The 17428-nt window shown below is 42.1% G+C and overlaps 1 protein-coding gene across 13 annotated transcripts in view; it reads right to left on the bottom strand.

Moving 5' to 3' along the window:
- Positions 1–17428, bottom strand: part of TNRC6B (trinucleotide repeat containing adaptor 6B) — a 142481-nt gene that overhangs the window by 36435 nt on the left and 88618 nt on the right. For 9 of the 13 annotated variants that reach the window (XM_084809896.1, XM_084809894.1, XM_084809897.1 and 6 more), the window contains 6 exons: positions 14920–17241; positions 12860–13015; positions 9217–9395; positions 7997–8071; positions 5197–5242; positions 4361–4509 (listed from right to left, as the gene is read on the bottom strand). In XM_084809896.1, the coding sequence (XP_084666022.1) occupies positions 4361–4509; positions 5197–5242; positions 7997–8071; positions 9217–9395; positions 12860–13015; positions 14920–17241 (2927 nt within the window). The remainder of the gene's footprint in view (positions 1–4360; positions 4510–5196; positions 5243–7996; positions 8072–9216; positions 9396–12859; positions 13016–14919; positions 17242–17428) is intronic. The other 4 variants (XM_084809892.1, XM_084809901.1, XM_084809902.1 and 1 more) reach the window with 1 other exon arrangement.

Raw genomic sequence — 17428 nt, 5'->3', positions numbered from 1 at the left:
ATCCAAGTTCATGCTAAATACTGTAGACAGAATATGAATCAAGCAGAGGAAAGATTCAAGATATTCTAAACAGATTCAGATTGAGCAAGTCTCTCGGTAATGATACACTTGGGACTATATGCAGACATATGAATAGGTATCAGTGGAACCTCAGCAGGTTTCTCAGATGACAATGTGAAACGAGAGTTAGAGATGGTTGCCCCTTCACTACCATGCTGCTTATTTTTCTCCTTCACTCATCAGAAATCTGAGGATCTGAAGTTATGGGTAGTATCCAACAGTGGTTCCCAGTGTGCACAGCTGGCCCTGGCGCACACAGCCCCTACCACTGGCAGCAGTAGCGACGTAGCTTCCAGGGGCAAACCCCCAAATGAATGGAAATGCAAGTTTCTGGAAGGAGTGATCTGCACCTTCAAGAAACTTTCATTTCCAATTGTTTGGGAGCGTGTCCCCAGAAGTGCTACACTGCTGCTGCCACCAGTGGTGGGGCTGCATGCACACCAGGAATTGGCAGTACTGGCCACTAGTGGTAGGACACCGCTGGATCCTGCCCTATGTGTTTCTTTTAAACCGAATGCTTAGCAGCAAGCACCAGCACATGTTTGGCCTTAAGAGACAGATGCAAACAGGCACCAGTGTAAGAAAAAACTGTAGTGGGCAGTAATGGTAGAGAGGCCAGTTTAGTAGCCTCCAAGTCTGGCCGCATTCACATGGAACAATAAGGCAGAATTCCAGAGAATCTGGAATTCACGAGCTGTGTGCTAGTGCCTGCAGCCCTTTCACTCCCACTTGGCTCCTTCCACCAGCAGTGCCTAAACTAACCATGCTAGATGCATTAGTATGCTCTCCAGAATCCTGGCTTATGGTTCCATGTGAAGGCAGCCTCAGAATGCTAACATGTCAAAGCCATGTCCTCAGAGATGATATCTGAATTCCACTACCAAAATGAAGCACAGAGTCTAGACCATCTTTCCCCAACCTGGTAACCTCCCTGTTTGGGACTTCAATATCCATCAGCCCTAGATAACATGGCCTATGGATGGAAATTGCTGGGGGTTGTAGTCCAAAACATCTGGAGGGTGCCAGGCTGGGGAAGGCTAGCCTAGATGAACAAATCCTAGAGGGTTATTTTGTAGATTCTGGCAATGAAAACACCAACAGACATTGTGTTCCTCCCCCTAAACCAGCTGTCCTCAACCTGGTGCCCTCCACATGTGTTAAACTACAACTCCCATCACCACCATCCTAGAGGGCACCAGGAGAATGCTGAGCATGAGAAAGGCTGCCCTAAAAAGATTAAACAATGGTTATGCCTGTTTCATGTGGGGATTATACGCCCGCAACCATGGTACATTTAAAACATGATCCATTGTACCACAGACACATTGGCTTGAAAAGAGATAAAACCTCCTGCAGAATAAAAAAGTAGTGTAGCCACACCAAACAAAACAGAAAACGGAAAAAAACTTGAGACGGAAGACAACAGAACAAAGCTCTTGAAACAAGTTTCACAGAAAGTTCTCAGCACTGTTGTGACAATTAGAAAAACATTTTGAAGTAGAAATTTAGAAATAAAATTTAAATATGCAATACTTTCTTAGTAAGATTTTATAGACTTATGTGGAGAGCAATCCTACGGCCCAAAGACAGAGTCGGGGGGCGGTGGCATAGGATTGTTCAGATTACCAATGCCGAGGTCGTAAGCAACCTCGGAATTGGAGTTCCAAGTTCCCTGCCCCCTCCCCCTTGCAGTTCGTGTGGAGAGAACCGTGCCGGCCGCCTCTATAAGCTTGCAAATGTGAGCTTATAGAGGAGGCTGGGGTGGCCAGCTTATGAAGAATCCTCCAGCTGCCCCAGCCTCCTTCCTTCCCACTTGGTGCAGCCCCAGCTAGACAGGCAAAATCACCCATCCAGCTAAAATACAGAGCAGTAGGAATATGGAGGGAAAAATCGCCTTTCACTCCTCCCACTCTGAATAGAAGTTTGGAGGCTAATGGGGATCCCATTAGGACTGCACTCTAAGAAACCTTTTTTAGGTTTTATGAGTATGCATAACTCAGCACATGAAACTGAACTGTGTGATATACAAGTGTAAATGCTTTCACTTTATTAGAATAATTACAAATATACCCAGTGTTAAAAGATGGAGCAGCTGCACCCTAAATTACCCAAAGATATCTAGGAATAGTAGGGTTGGAAGGGGCCTATAAGACCATCGAGTCCAACCCCGTGGATATCTTAGTTGTTCCAGTTGAGAGGATAGAGAAAAATAGAACCATGAGCATTGTGGTAGACAAAATGAAAGTTTTATTATCTGAGCTTGGAAAGATTATTTAGACCTCAGTATTATCACGCAGAAAGTGAAAAATCATTCTTTAGAGAAAGGTCAGAAAACATTCCTATAACGTAAAATTAATGAACAGCAATACATTATATGTTTTAACAGCATGACTGACGAATTCAGTGTTACTTCCTCACCATACACAAGTGTCATACTAATTGTAGATAGGTTATTATCTATTGTTACTTAATAAAATTGTATCTTGTTCTGCCTCAGTAAATAATATGTCCTTGAACATAATAGCATGACTCATTTATTTTTCTAATCTGAGCCAATGTCTAAAAGATACGGAGCTTCTTATTTTATACTTTCACTTTGAGCTTCATGGACTACAGAAAATGAAGATGAAACAAACTTCTCCAACTCTTTTCACGTTAGTTTTTTAACTGACTTTGCATAATTTTCATTTCATGTAGAACAGGGTGGGCAACTTGTGGCCCTCCAATGTTTTGGGCTACACCTCTCATCATCTCTCACCCTGGGCTTCACTTGCTAGGGTTGATGGGAGTTTTAGGCCAAAACATCTGGAGGGCCACAAGTTACTGATGTACAAGGTGGAGGAACCTGAATCAAGTGAAATGCATGAGGCTTTGTTGTATAAAGGCCTTGCCACCATATTGCCAGAGCAATATGATGACTGGCAGACTTCAAGATTGCATTCCTCTTGCACCAAATAATTGAAATATCTGAAGATGTTCTGTATTTCCAATATCAAACCCTAAGAATGTTGCTTGTTAAGTAATCCAATCAAATGCTGTAGCAATAATATTATCACTAATATTTTTATATTTGTATACTGATCTAAAGAGTTGTATAGCAGCGTGATTAGCTGTAACTATTATTTTTAAAGCTACTTCAAAAAGTATTTTCATTCTTCAAAAGAAGATATTTCATAACAAGTTTTTCAACTTTCCCGAAAATTCCCGTTTTTTCTTTCATTTCATGCCTCAAATAAATAAACACACCCCACTTTCCATTTTTCCTTGGGCATCCACAACTCTAAAGAGAACTGAACTGGTACTCAGTTCATATCTTACGTGGAGAGGCCAATCTGCTCTACAAGTGAGGAAAAGGCAAATGTTGCCATCTCCTTGATTCAAGTCCTACATAGTTTTACAGATGATCTGTGCATGCACAGAAACTGACTGTGAGATTGCACAAAGACCACGAAGACAGCACACTTTGTAATATACTGAAGTTAAGATGGTGCTCTAAATTAATATAAATATTAATATAAAGAGCAGCCATTTAGAGGAGTATTACGCTATTGCAGTATATAATGTCACAGGGGAAATGATTAGTCAGTGAATATAACGTAGCAAATTGGCAGATATTAAAACTATTGTTTCACCATGATTGTATTTTTTAAACAAGTTCGGATTGCATCTATCAGAGAGCCACTGAATGTTTGAAACAGATGATGGAACTATACAATGGGCACTATCCAGTACTGCAGTTCTGCTTCTGCACCAGCAGGACCCACTGCTAGCACGAGGAGTTTGTTTTTCATAAAGGAACCCTGGAAACGTGTAGAAATGCTCATTTCCAGATTGGGTCAGGTCAGCAGTGCTTCCTTCTGCAAGCTCCACTGATCTGCCCTATTCCAGAACAAGTATTTCTGCTAGGTTTTTTTTAAATTGTTTTAAGAACTGCTAGCTCTTAAAGAATCAGTGGGTCCTGACGGCAGCATATGATACTTACTGCCCATTATATTCAGAATAAGAATTAACATCTTTTCAACAAACCCATATGACTGAGTAATCTTCATGAGAAATGTTTTTCTAAAGTAATAATCATTATCCCAAAGATTATCCGTATGTTCAATTCATCACTGTATTTCGTATTTCCACCAATAGTTCATTCATTCCTCCAACTGACTCCACTAAAGCACCATCCTCCCCCAGCCAATTTCTTGTACTAAAACATTGCCTTCATGTTCACAGATATGGAATGCTTAAATTATATCTAGAAAAAGCAGCAGGTTTTATAGTAGATTCTTAACAGGGAAATTTGTCTCACCTTTTCAAAGTAAGGCCCACTGTCTGGGGTTCCCATGTCTTTGGAATTAGGAGGACGAAAACCAGACCGACCCTTTCTCATTATGTCATTAAAGTCCCCAAGATTCATGCCTCGTTTGTCCACATCAAACTTCTTATCCTGGAGGCCACCTGAGGGAAAAAGTGGGAACTGAAGTATCCACGTCAACTGCTGTTATAGGGTTGTGGCAATAACTGGAAAACTACTAAATGAAATATTTTTAATTCATACCCATGCATACACAAAGCATGCTTACAGTCCTAACAGACCGAGAATTTAGACAGCATCTTGGGAGGAAAAACAAATACTATAATTTTATTGAGATTGTCAATACAAGCAGGGGTAGCTGTTTGTGTTAGCTCTAGCTTTTGAGAAAACAGCAACAACCCTACTATGCTCTCATGCCTGCACATCCAGGAAGCATCTTAAAAGCATTTTCTCTGTGTACTACACCCAAAGCAGTTATTTCTTTATCCGGATAGTGAACCTATATTTTACCATTTCCCCTAGAAATGCAAGAATCTTTATGTACTGTCCAGCAGGATGAAACCCAGTTATCACAAAGAAGCTGTGCTCAAGGACTGTCACCTTATCAATGCACACACACAGCAACTAGACTCTTAAGCCCCTTTCCTCCATCCCACTCAGACCTTCCTTTCTTTTCTTGCTCCCCACCACTACAACTCCTTGCCAAATTACATAAAAGATTCGTAATCATTCAAAAATCCTCTAGAAAAAGACCTCATCATACTGCTCAGCTATAATGTTTAAAAAGCTATACATATAATCATAAACCAAGTGCCTTATTAGATACACACCTACTGATAAGTCCATCTTATTACCCGGAGTGTCCTCAGTTTGATTCTGGAAAAGAAAAAAAACCATACAAATTCTTAGGAAATTCTAGATTGGGACAATTTTGCAAAAATGTATTTTCTTGTTCCAACAAGTTCAGAATTGAAAGAAAAAGCCCATGCATATGTGAGAGTAGAGAGCCAATCTAACAGAACTAAGAAATGGAGCACTGAACTGACCTTGAACACAGCTTATTATAAATGCCACTTACACACAGGAACCAATTGCCCAGAGAAAGATAACTGGACAGCTGCTCTGGAAACAAACCTCTGTTCTTATGTTTCTGTGGTCAAGGGATAATATTCTGAGAAGAGCGGCCAGAATGTTACTTCATCCTGAAGACACATCTATTCTTAAAATATGCTGCCAAATAATTCTCCTGGCAATCTCGGACAGGACGTTCTCATAACTTTGGAAGAGTACAACCTACCATGTTGGAGTTCAGGTTGAAATTTACATGCTGCTTGCTACCAAACTCTGGGCGACCCTCAAGGGTTACCATAAGCATTATCGCAGTACTACAATATCTAATTTACCATTCTGAGACTGGGACACAAAAGGTCTTCCATATCCCAAGCAAAGAGTTCTCCATGTATTTGTAATTGCGCAAGGTTTAGGTTGTGCATCGGGTGCCTTCCTACAAGGGAAACCTCTATATGAAATTTTGTCCCATTCCTGCAAACTTCCAAGGGTTTAGAGCCGCCACCCCCCTTTTTGGTGCAGGTGGGCAGGGGGAAAGGGCGGTGCGGGGAGAGGTGAAGAGCACCGCGGGCTGGGTGGGGCGATGGCGGTGGGGGTGCAAGCACGCAGGGGGGAAGGGAGAAGCATGGAAATCCAGCTGGGGACTGGGGCAGTGGAGAGCAGTGTGGCGCAGCTTGGGTGGGGTGATGGTGGTGCTAGGAAGTGGCAGAAGATGTCCCCTAGCACGCAGCTGGCCAATTCGAGAGAGGAACGTGATGTAGCTGCAGCATGAGGATCAGCAGGGAATGGTATCCAGTGCAAAGGAAGCTGGGATACCATCCTGGACGAGAGGGAGGACTACAGAGGGTGGGGGGAAATAAACTACTCTGTGTAGCTTATTTGTCCAATCATGTGAGTAGTTTATAAACCACTATGGCTTAAAGTGATGTGCAAACCCGCCCAGGGACTTGCTCCTGTCCCCTCCTCAGACACTGACAGTAGCTCAGGCCCAGCCTGTGTCAGGTATGGCCACCAATATTAGAAGCAAAGCTTAGAGCTTCCAACTGTGATCCTGTACTAATTCCCACCAAACAGAAATGTACAGACAATACTCTCTCAGATCTAAGCTAGGTATTAAATAAACAATATTTATTACTGTTTTCAACTGGATTTCAGATACACCAAAGCAGGTATTAAAAAAACAAAAGATGGGACTTTGCCATCAGCACAACTCACAAACATTCGAAACTGCCCAAAATTTTAGGCAAACATTCCAAAGCTGTTGAAATCTTTGCAGACTGGAAATACACAAACTGGAAATCACCATGTGCACACCTGAGCCACTGCTCCTTTACTTCCTTCAAATCCTTCCCCAAAAGGGAAGAAGAAACCTTTGGAATAAGCTGCTTGTCTCAATACCCTACTCAAGACTTCAACAAAGGTACTTGTCACTTCGCCAAGAGTAGATACTTTGGTCCAGGATTTAGAATCCTTGGAGCTAAATGACAATGGGTTCAGAAGTGCCTAATTACATATAACATCCAGACACTTCATGCCCTAAAACAAGGCTTGTGGATAGAGCAGCATTTGCATTCGGCAGCAATAGCAGCAGGGGAATGTAGGTTCAAATCCTGCGTTCATGGTGATTTGCATTAGGAAGAGAATTGTGCTTGGTGCAGCTTAACAGGTGAGGAGCAGGAAAAATTAAGCCGTTTACAGCCCCAGTATGCATTTGCCTTGGGTCTGGAGGGAAAGAACAATTGTGTAAGATGCTGAGCAATGGAAGCATCAGGGGGTTGCTTCCATGAGGTGGAGGCAGGAGGGATGTTTTGTGCTATCTGTGAGAATGCAGGGGGAGGTTGTACCACTTAGCAATGCTCCGGCAGCCCTTTACAAATTTTCTTCATCTTGCAATGATTGAGTTAGGTAATGAATAAAATGTTAGTGTGCAACTGAACTGTTTTTATTTACTGAAGTACCATCACCCTCTTCTCTCCCCCCACAATCACATAATCTATCCTATGCACATTTACAAGAAGCGCGTCTTGTTGAGCTGAATGGGACTTACTCCCATGAAAGCGTGCATACAACTGCAGCCAAATCCTCTATGAACTGGAATGTTTTGTACAGTTGAATTATTTGCAGGGTATCTGCAAGCAGGTGAACATCTTGTTTTTGTTTGTTTAGTATGCATGAGACAAGGTGAGCCCCTTGTCACAGGCAGCAGATTGGGATCATTGCAGGATAACAGTCGGTAGAGACCTGTCAAACCTGTTCTTTGCAAAGTGCCATATAAACAGTAGTATATAAACAAATAACAACAATGAAGCAGGCAAATCCATTAATTTTTTTTCATAAGTAAGTCTCTCAAATGAGGCTACACGTTTTTTATTAGTGTATGGTCGCCATTTGAACCAAATTAATGCCCTGACTGAAAAAGCAACCTCATCTCATCCAGTTTACAAAAGTTTTCCTGCCTGGTCACCACAGGTGCCCAGACAGGTGACTGTTTATAAACCTGTCATGTATTTGTTAGTAAACTTTTTTTGTGAATATAATCATGACATTTAAAGGAAGTCTCACCAGCAATCCCATATTTGAAATCTGATCAGATAAAGTATTCATCCATGAATCATTACTTCCACCTTTTAACGAACACTAAAAGCAAAGAGACAATTGATCAGTTTCTATTTCACCATTTTTTCATTACATCCTTGGCTACAGAAGCTTCAATATAAATAACCTTATATGGCACAGCAATTTAAAACGGGGGCTAAAATATGGAATTTCCTGGTTCAAATCTCAGCTGTCATAAACAGAAACCAAGCAAGTCTTAAACAAGCTACTAAAGTCAAAGTTTCCCCATCTGTAGTACAGGGGCCTACCTTACAGGGGTTTGGTTAGAAGGATTATTTAAATACTAAGCAGAATTACTAGAATGGTGTTACTATCATAATTTTTAAACTTAAGGCACTCACTAAGCTTTAGGAAGATGGGGCAGATTATAAATTTCTGGAGCTGAATGTAGTGCATGTGGGGTTCTGAGGCTGTCTCCTATCCAAGCACTGACCAGATCAGCCCTGCTTAGTTTCAGCAAGATAGCTGCATCATGTGCCCTCAGACCAAGCCCTGGGCTATAAGAATTCACTGAAGCCTGTGAGAAAGATGTCAGCAAGGGGAACAGTAAGCAGCTCTGCAGCATTTATTGCCAAGATGCATGCTCTAATGATTCTAAAACTTTCATGCTTGAGGACTTTTGCAGACACTGATGATGCACTACATTCAACAGTAAAAATCAGTCACTACACAAAGCACCTTTCAATACTGGCAAAGCTACATGATTAAGATTCTTTGTTACTAGCAGCCAAGAGAAAGGCTTGATATATTAATTTATCTAGTGAAAGACTGACCTGGTTTGCAAGACATGGCACTGGCTCATTGCTGGTTTAAACCACAACACCTTCAGGTATCACTTCGCATATCCAACTCCTGCTCTGGGGTTGCTGTGTTGTGAGAACCTGGCAAGCATGGCTTATGTGAGGGTTAAACAACCGTCACATAACCCATAGTCTGTTCTAGGGTTATGGCAAAGTTGTTTAACTATGGGAAGGTTGTTTAACCCTCGCATAACACACCCTTGCCAGGTTTGCATGACGTGGCAACCCCTGAGCAGGGGCTGGATATGCAAAATGGTGTTCGCATGCACCCTGCACGTGCCACAGCCTCACCACGGGTTAAATAACCCTCAGTGGGCTTTCATGTTGTACGAACTGGCCCACTGTATCATATCAGCAGTTTCTCACCTTAATTTGTGGTTTCTTTCCTCCTTGTCCCCAGCTTGTTGAATTATGGGAGGAACTGCTTCCCTGAGAGCCTGCTGTGTTCCAGACTCCTCCCTCTTCTTCCTCTTCCCAGCTGGAATGCCGTGTTCCTGATACTGGCCCATCATTATCTCCCCAACCATCCTGAGGTGGTTTGGAACCTTTGATGGGAAATATAATATTGTCAAAAGTTAACCACAAGTATCAAAAGAAATAATGTTATTATACTATATACCAAAATCAATGGATGTAAGTCCCGCTAAGTCCCAAGAAAGTCTGCACAGGATTGCAGCCTAGCCTTCTTCATGCCTAATCAGAAAATACTAACAAAAAGACAAAGTATCATAACATTGGGTTGTATCTAATGCTAGTCCTACTTAGAGGAGACCTAGTGAAATGAATGGGACGTAGGCTAGACTAACACTGGATACAACCCATAAGGTTTTGGGGGTGAACAAACAGAAGCAGATTTCGGCTTTATGTTCTATTGCAGTACTTTGCTATAACTTAACTATTTGGGGGTGGGGAAGTCCCTCATTTTACAGTATCCAAGATACGGTTTCTATTGAAGTGCATTACTTCCACTTAAAGGGAGAATGGTCAGAAAGGTAAGCTGGAAACTAACCACACAGAAATACGAAAAGGCTGCCCTATTTGTTAAAGTAATTAGATAAAAGAATAATGGCTAATCTGTAGTCAAATTCTACACAACAGCATGTAAGCACAGAGAGGTATAATACTGGGCACTATAACTTTTTTAAAAAATCAGTGTTCTAATACATTAATCATTTCATCCACTAAAGCCAACAGAAAGAATTCTTGTATATTATGAGACAGTCTTCAAACTCTAATAACAATCTAGTCTTGCCAGCTAATCTGCAGCTCAGCCTCCACTTCACTGGCTAAATATATTTTCCATTCCTTTAGTACCTACTATGCTGTTCATCTCTCCACTCCTTTATTTTATCACCTAAAATTGATTTTTGCACTTTCCCCATATAATCATTTAATTACTTAAGATTAGAATGTATTTGGTGCATAGAAATTGAGAATGTGCACAAAAGGCAAAGTTCTGAAAAAGTAAGGTACACATATAATCACGATGTGTATACTGCATATGGTACTAATGTATTATTGCCATAAAGCATCAAGAATGCTTGATTAGTAGGCTTAAAATTTGTGTTCCATTAAATGTGCTAATGAGGCTTTACAATTCTATAAAAGGTCATCAATATCCAATGAAAACCCAATATTAATCATGATGTTTTTCTGCCCAAATAGAGGCAAAAACCCACCCATGTTTATGCCCAAGAATAAAATGTGTAATTCTGATTACTGAGAGGCCATTATTTCTCAGACACTAGCTACCCAATATGAAATGCTTAAAGGTGTAAACATGACTGTCTTGATTCTTTAACCTTTAACTGTTAAAGCTATGTATTTTAGTTATCCTGTGCATTTTGGTCAAAACCTGGTTTCCTGTATATCTACTCTGAAGACTAAATTAAGTTGTCCAAGAAGGTAATTTGAGAACTGACAGAAGAAGACAGTAAATCATATGTCATCCAGATCTTCCACCACTTAAGAAAGTAAAACATCCAGCAGTCCAATTAAGTAATTTGGCTCAATTTGGCTTTTATTGACTCTAAACCCAACGAGTTTTCTAAAGTTAACCTCTATCTTTGCGAAGGTACAACAGCTCTAGTGCTGGAACAAAGTCTACCCCCATATACTATAAATTAGTAGGACTGCAGTCACCTACTGAATAAATAATTAATCAGAAAGTTACTTTAGTTTTAGAGATACATCCAAATTACTGAGGTGTAAGTCTGTCAGCTTCCACTTTCTAATCACATAATTTTCCAAGAGGGTTATTACTACAATACTCTTTTCAGTGCTTTGACCAAAAGGATTAAGGCATTATTAACATGGAATAAGGTAAGCATATTTGAGTCTTTGCCAGATCAGAACAAAATAGTTATTAATTAACATATACAAGAGTTGCAGCAAAGAAAATAAAAAGCAAAATGTTGCTTCCAAACTTAAAATACTTGCCATAAGTTTGATTACTACAGAACCATAGAAAGGAACAGTAATAGTTCTTGAGATGAGAATCAGTCTGACTGCCATCTTGGCAAAAAGGCACAGTATGGAATTCACCAAGCATGGTTTTTATTAACTCCACACTGCAGATACTTTGCAATAGCCCTAGCTGAAGCCATAAACATAAGCTTATCTGGCAACTAAGGTGCAGAATGATACAAGAAAGCCAGGGCGACTGAGATGGTTATTCTATTGAAACTTGTCACATCTGTAGTATTATAAAGTGTAGGAAAAGAAAGGCCATTCCAGAGTTAAACAGCATTCAGTGTTAATTGCTTACTGTTCAGATATAGATTGGGTTTGGATGATTGCACAGGGAGAAGAAACAATTGCAATCGTGGCTCCCCCCACCCCTCCGCATGTGCCACATGTGCGACCACCATTTGCTTAATTCCCCGCAATGCAGTACAGGTTAGCGTGTTGTTGGCACTTGCAGTAGGGGGTTGTAGGGTGGGTACGAAGCCACCGCTGCTGTGCCGCATGCTGGGTTCAGACGACACAACAATCCGCCCTACATCACTGGGAACTATGCAAATCACAGTCATGCACACAGCACACGAGGGAGGGGAAGAAGCCATGATGGCTTCTTCTCCCTACGAGATCATCTGAACACCTGCACAGAGGGCAAGATTTACCCAAGCTTGTTCCAGCAAGACACACATTTGTGATAACTCTTGGTCCATTTCAAATTTGTAATACAAGGACCTCTTCAAACCACACCACATGCCCTCATCCGTTTTGAAAATTAACAAGGAAGGCCTTGTCTTGAAAAGTTGGGAGAACTGATTTCTGTCCTTTGTGTCACTTTGTTTAAGATCTTTACGTTTCTGGATGCCTAATTTGTGTTTATAGCAGTTTGCTGCCAAAATCTGTCAGCAAAGCATTCTCATGCTACTCAAAGGGTTATATTAACTTATTTGCAAGCTAAATGTGACCCTTTTTGCACCTCGTAGCTCTAAAAGTGGCATTTTTTTTCATTAACCCACCCCCCCTGCTGGTACCAAATTTGGCAGTATGATAGGGGCTGCTGGGGGGGGGGGGAGGTAAGGGCCACATACAGGCCACAGGCCCCAAGTTGCCCACTCTTGTGTTAGCATTTAAATTTCCTCTATTACAATGTTAGCACTGAAATAAACTCCAGGCAAGGGCTTAATACCATACTTTGATTCAGAAACATTTTAAAATCCCTGTTAAAAATCTGAAACTCCAGCCTGAAGAACAGTTCTGTGCAAATCAAAAACTTCCATACTGCTTTAGGCACATTGGTTGGTCCTAAGAAAGGTATTGTTTTACTTGAGTCTGCAAATATTAACCATACTTTGGATTTATTTTTAAACCTTTTATAAAAATTTAACACTTTTTAAGCAGTACATTCAAATTTATAGCATTTTACAATAAAGCATGTACATGTCATAAGAAAAATTACAAAGCATGTAGATATTTTATCAATAAATACAATTGTTACAGAAATGGAATCTGACAGGTACTTTTTATATTAGTACTTTTTATGACAGGTACTTACTAGGTTTTATGGCATTTGCTACACTGGAGGGTCCATTTCCCCAACCGGTTGAAGCCCCTGCATCATCAACTTCACCCCATCCAGGACTGGTTTCATTTGGTTCACCCCAAGCAGCTGTACCATTATCTGGAGCTGGAGGTGTGCTTTTGTTCCAGACTTCATATAGAAAGAGTTTTCATTATGCACTTTTTATGAACTGAAGAGGCTTTCAGGCATTTAGCACGGCATCACTTGGGGAAAAAAGCTACGTTTTGCTATATACCTGACCCCATTCTGTCATATTTCATGCTTTAGTATTTGTTCTGTATCTTATGCTATTTGATTCTTAGTGCCCAAAGAAAGTACTCAAATAGCACTGTGTCATTTGTATTAAGAGTAATCTAATCCTACCCCCCAATGCAAGTTCTCTCAATTAATAATCAGAGGCTCAATATACTAAAGGGCAAGGAAAGAAATACTGCAGCAATGTGTAACAAACTGTTACCCACACTTTGCTAGGAAACAGTGTGAGTGTGTGGGCCAGTTCACACGATCGTTGCTGCCCACTGTGGCTTAAACCACAGTGGGTTGCGGTGTGTGCTGACAGCGATTTTGAATATTCAAGACATGGCAGGTGGTCACCGAGGCTTATTATGTCAGCAAGGGTAGGCGGCTGGGGTGGCTAACTAAAAACCACCCATAGGTTGTGGGTGGTTTATTAACCATATCAACAACCCACCCTCGCCAGGTTCGGATGACATGATAAGCCATGGTGACTGCACATCATGGCTTGAATATTCAAAATGGCCACTGGCATGTGCTGCAACCCACCATGGATTAAATAAGCCACAGTGGGCTGTGGTGATCATGTGAACCAGGTCAGCGTGTGTGGTGGAGGGTGTGATGGGAGGGGAAGGATAAGCATTCCCTTCCCTTAGTTCCCTTCTCTGATGCAGATCACCCTTCCCCAGAACCCTTTGCAAGACAGAAGGAGCCCTCGGTGCTTCAATATATCGGGCTTCAGGACAACGTGTCACGCCCCTTTAAATGACCTTTAACATAATGCTACTGAATAACCCCCCTTCTAGTATCTGGAAATCCAAACAATTTAAGACAAAATTAGATAATCTGTACAATGAACAAATCACATTTGTTTATTTAAATGAACTGCAGACCAAATGCTGCCTGTAGATGAAGCTATGCATTTAAGAAAACGAGATTATAAGTACTCATAAAGCCAGATTGTCTGGCAAAATCATTATCACTGATAGCGATGCATCTTCACAGACAAGTTCTCCAATCCAAAGATAAGTGTATGTATCAGTAGACTGGTTGGATAGCTAGCTTTGAAAGCACCACTCAGGGGAACTGAATTCAATTCCTTCAGTACCTTTTACTCACAGAAGCCTTCTGCTCAGCGTGCAAAGGGACTCAGCCAGCACCAGGAAGAGCAGTCATTCCTCCCAGTGCTGGTCAAGTCCCCACCACCTGCATCCCTGCTCTTATCTCCAATCTGATAACAGTGGGGGTTCCAATTGGGAGTGGGAGCCATGCACAGGGGAATCCCCACTCTTATCTCTGGTCTCAGTTTGGAGATGACAGCAGGAATTACTGGGGGGGGGATTCCTTCAGGGGGTGGGGCTTAGAGGCTAAGCCCTGCCCCCTGAGGAACCCAAGGAAGCTCGATGTACTGGATGCAGAACCTCCACAGGTGGGAGGTTCCACAACCCTCCTGTATTGGCATCTAGATGAGGATCTGGAGCAATACTGGTATCAGATCATTCTGTGTCACATTATTCCTTAGAACATTCCACTCCATTTCCTGTCACATCAGGCAAACAGCCTTATGTATGAATAGTGAACATTTTATAAGCAGCATAAGACAAACAACTCAATTTCTCTGTTCTAAGCTCACTTATCTCAAGAGCACTTTTAAGTATTCATGTGTGTATGAACGTGTGTCTTAATAGGAAGTTTTAATGCACAGACCTAGCTCCAGATTTGGAGATTATCCTCTTACTATGTTTAGTTTTGTAGTAATCAGTTTCTACCATAATGAACAAGAAAATTAAGCAAAATACCTGAGGTTGCTACTTTGCTAGGCCTTGGAGTAGGGAGGCTCTGTTCTCGTGGAGCTTGTCCACCTTGTGAGTTCTTGTCCCACAGGTTCACATTCTTGTAGTTGTAACTGCTGGGGTCTCCCCATGCTGAAGTGCCATCATCAATATCCATTTTACGACTTATTGATTGGGGGGATGGTTCTTCCCAGCCACTAGGTTCCTCATCCTTTGAGGCAGTTGGCTGTGGCCCACTGTTCCAGTTAGGATTGGGTGGCCTCGCATTACCTGGAGGCTGTGGTGGGGGGCCCCAGGAACCAGGAGCCTCTGACTGCTGATGGTGCTGCTGCTGCTGCTGATTATTCCAGGTATTGGGTTGTCTACCAGTATCATTCCATGCTGGAGTTCTTTTATTATTATCCCACCCTCCTTTTGAAGAACAGTTCGCATTTGCACTATTACCCCAAGTCCCAATCTCATTTTGACCAGCTTCACCCCAACCTGACATTGACTTGTTTCCTGAATTTTCCCAGTTGCTGTTTTTTGTTTGGTCAACATCCTCTCCCCAGCCATTCTTTCCAGAAGACCAACCTTGATTAGGTGGCCGTCCATTCCATCCTGGGTCCTTGTTAGAATTTTCATTCCAAGATGCTATCGCTTTTTCATCTGGTCTTCCTCCTCCCCAGTTAGAACAATTGTTCTTGTAATCATTCCATCCTCCAGTGTTTTTGGGCTCTTTCCACTCTGTTGGAGTAGAGAGCTCACCCCATCCAGACTTGATTTGATTGCTTTGGCTGGGTGCATCTCCCCAGCCCCCTGAGCTCTTTGTCTGTATGGCAGAACTCTCCCACCCCTCAGTTCCTTTATCAGCCTTTCCCTCTGCCCTTGGCATCTCTTCTATATCCCAAACAGTATCTTGCTTGATTTGAATTTGACCCCAGCCAGTATTTGAAAGCACTCGGGGGTCCAAATCAGTCCTGCTCAACAAAGTTTGCAAGACTGCCTGGCAATCAGGATGTGTAGGCCTATATGATCGACGTCCAGAATTGTGACTATCACTACTTCCTGCTTTATGGTTGCTTCCAGTGCTTTGACCTCCAACCTCACTTCCTGTAGAGCTGGAAGATCTTCCCCAGCAGGGAGCTTGGGAATTGCCTTGGTTTTCAGGAAGGGGGTGGCCCTTTTGATTGTCCCATGCTCCAGTGCTAGAATTTGGTTGGTTTGGACCACTCCATTCTCCAATCTTCAGTTCATCAGACCCAGACGGCTGTTTCCATTCTCCCTGAGACACCCCTGATGTCATTTTGTTCCCTTCACTCCATTTGCTTTCACTAGAGTGTTGAGGGCCAATGGTCCAAGACCCATCACCCGTAGACCTGTTACTGTTATCCCAAGAATCATTTCTTGACCCATTAGATTTTTGAACAGAAGCTCCCTTCCACGAGTCCTCCCTATCCTTTCCATTGTTCCCATGATTTCCAGAATTGCTTTGACCAGAAGCACTGTCCATTCCAGAAGGCCCCCTAACTGTACCCCAAGACCCAACACTCCCAGTCTTTCTCTCTCCAGTGCTTTGTGAAGGGGCATCAGTGCTCCTGGAGGAGTTCCCAAAGCCCATTTCAAAGGACATTCCCTTATTCTCCATTGGGTTTGGTGAACTTAAGTTCAAGGAGTTAGTGTTTCCATTTTTTGGTCCATCAGTGTTGTGAATTTGAGCCTGTTCTCTGCCAGAGACAAAGTTAACACCCGCATTTTCCATCTTTGACTGCTGTTCCCTAGAATTCTGACCTGCTGTACTAATCTGTGCATTGGAGCCACCATTATCAGATTCCGAAATCCCTTTCCTTGAATTGCCCTCTTGAATTAGTGCTGGCCAAGCAGATGGGTTGCTAATTGGGTTAAAGTTGCTGAAGCCAGGGCTGGGCCCAATTCTGTCCTGTCCGCTCAAGTTCCTCCAGCTTGCTATACCACTGTTACTCTCTGCTGCAGGATTGGAAGATTGAACAGATTTAGCTTTAGGGTCAGATTTCCAGGCCCCAAGATTACATTCGTTACCAGAGCTTCCAGACTGGCACTGGTTTCCTTTTCCTTTGCTGCTAGTGGTGCTTCCTGGCAGAGTGCTCTTCTCCAAACCAGGGTTCGAGGCACTGTTGTTGTCTGTGGTGTTTTCGGAAGAAGACTCAGTATCTTTGCTGGCAATACAAGGCCACTCTTCCATGTCAGACCCGTCTACAATCACCTTGTCCCAGACGTGAGTTGGGTTGGCATTGGTGCTGTTGGAGGAGGATCCAGGACCCCAAGTGGAATTTGCATAATTTGAAGCAGCAGCACCTCCAGTTGTTGAATCTAAAAATGAAACATATTCAGAATTATTCACAAACACACAGAAGACCTCAAACAGCACACATCAGTTGTTTGTATTCAACATCTGAATTTCAAATTATTTACAACCCACCATTTATACTCGAAATTACAAAACTCAGTAAGATATGTGATGGCCAGTACCTTATATGGCTTTTAAAAAAGGATACAA

This window comes from Heloderma suspectum, chromosome 7 (genome assembly GCF_057233095.1).
Source record: "Heloderma suspectum isolate Gila_16-S chromosome 7, 16-S_ref, whole genome shotgun sequence".
In the NCBI taxonomy this organism is placed as follows: Eukaryota; Metazoa; Chordata; class Lepidosauria; order Squamata; family Helodermatidae; genus Heloderma; species Heloderma suspectum.
This window is presented reverse-complemented; position numbering and strand designations above follow the sequence as displayed.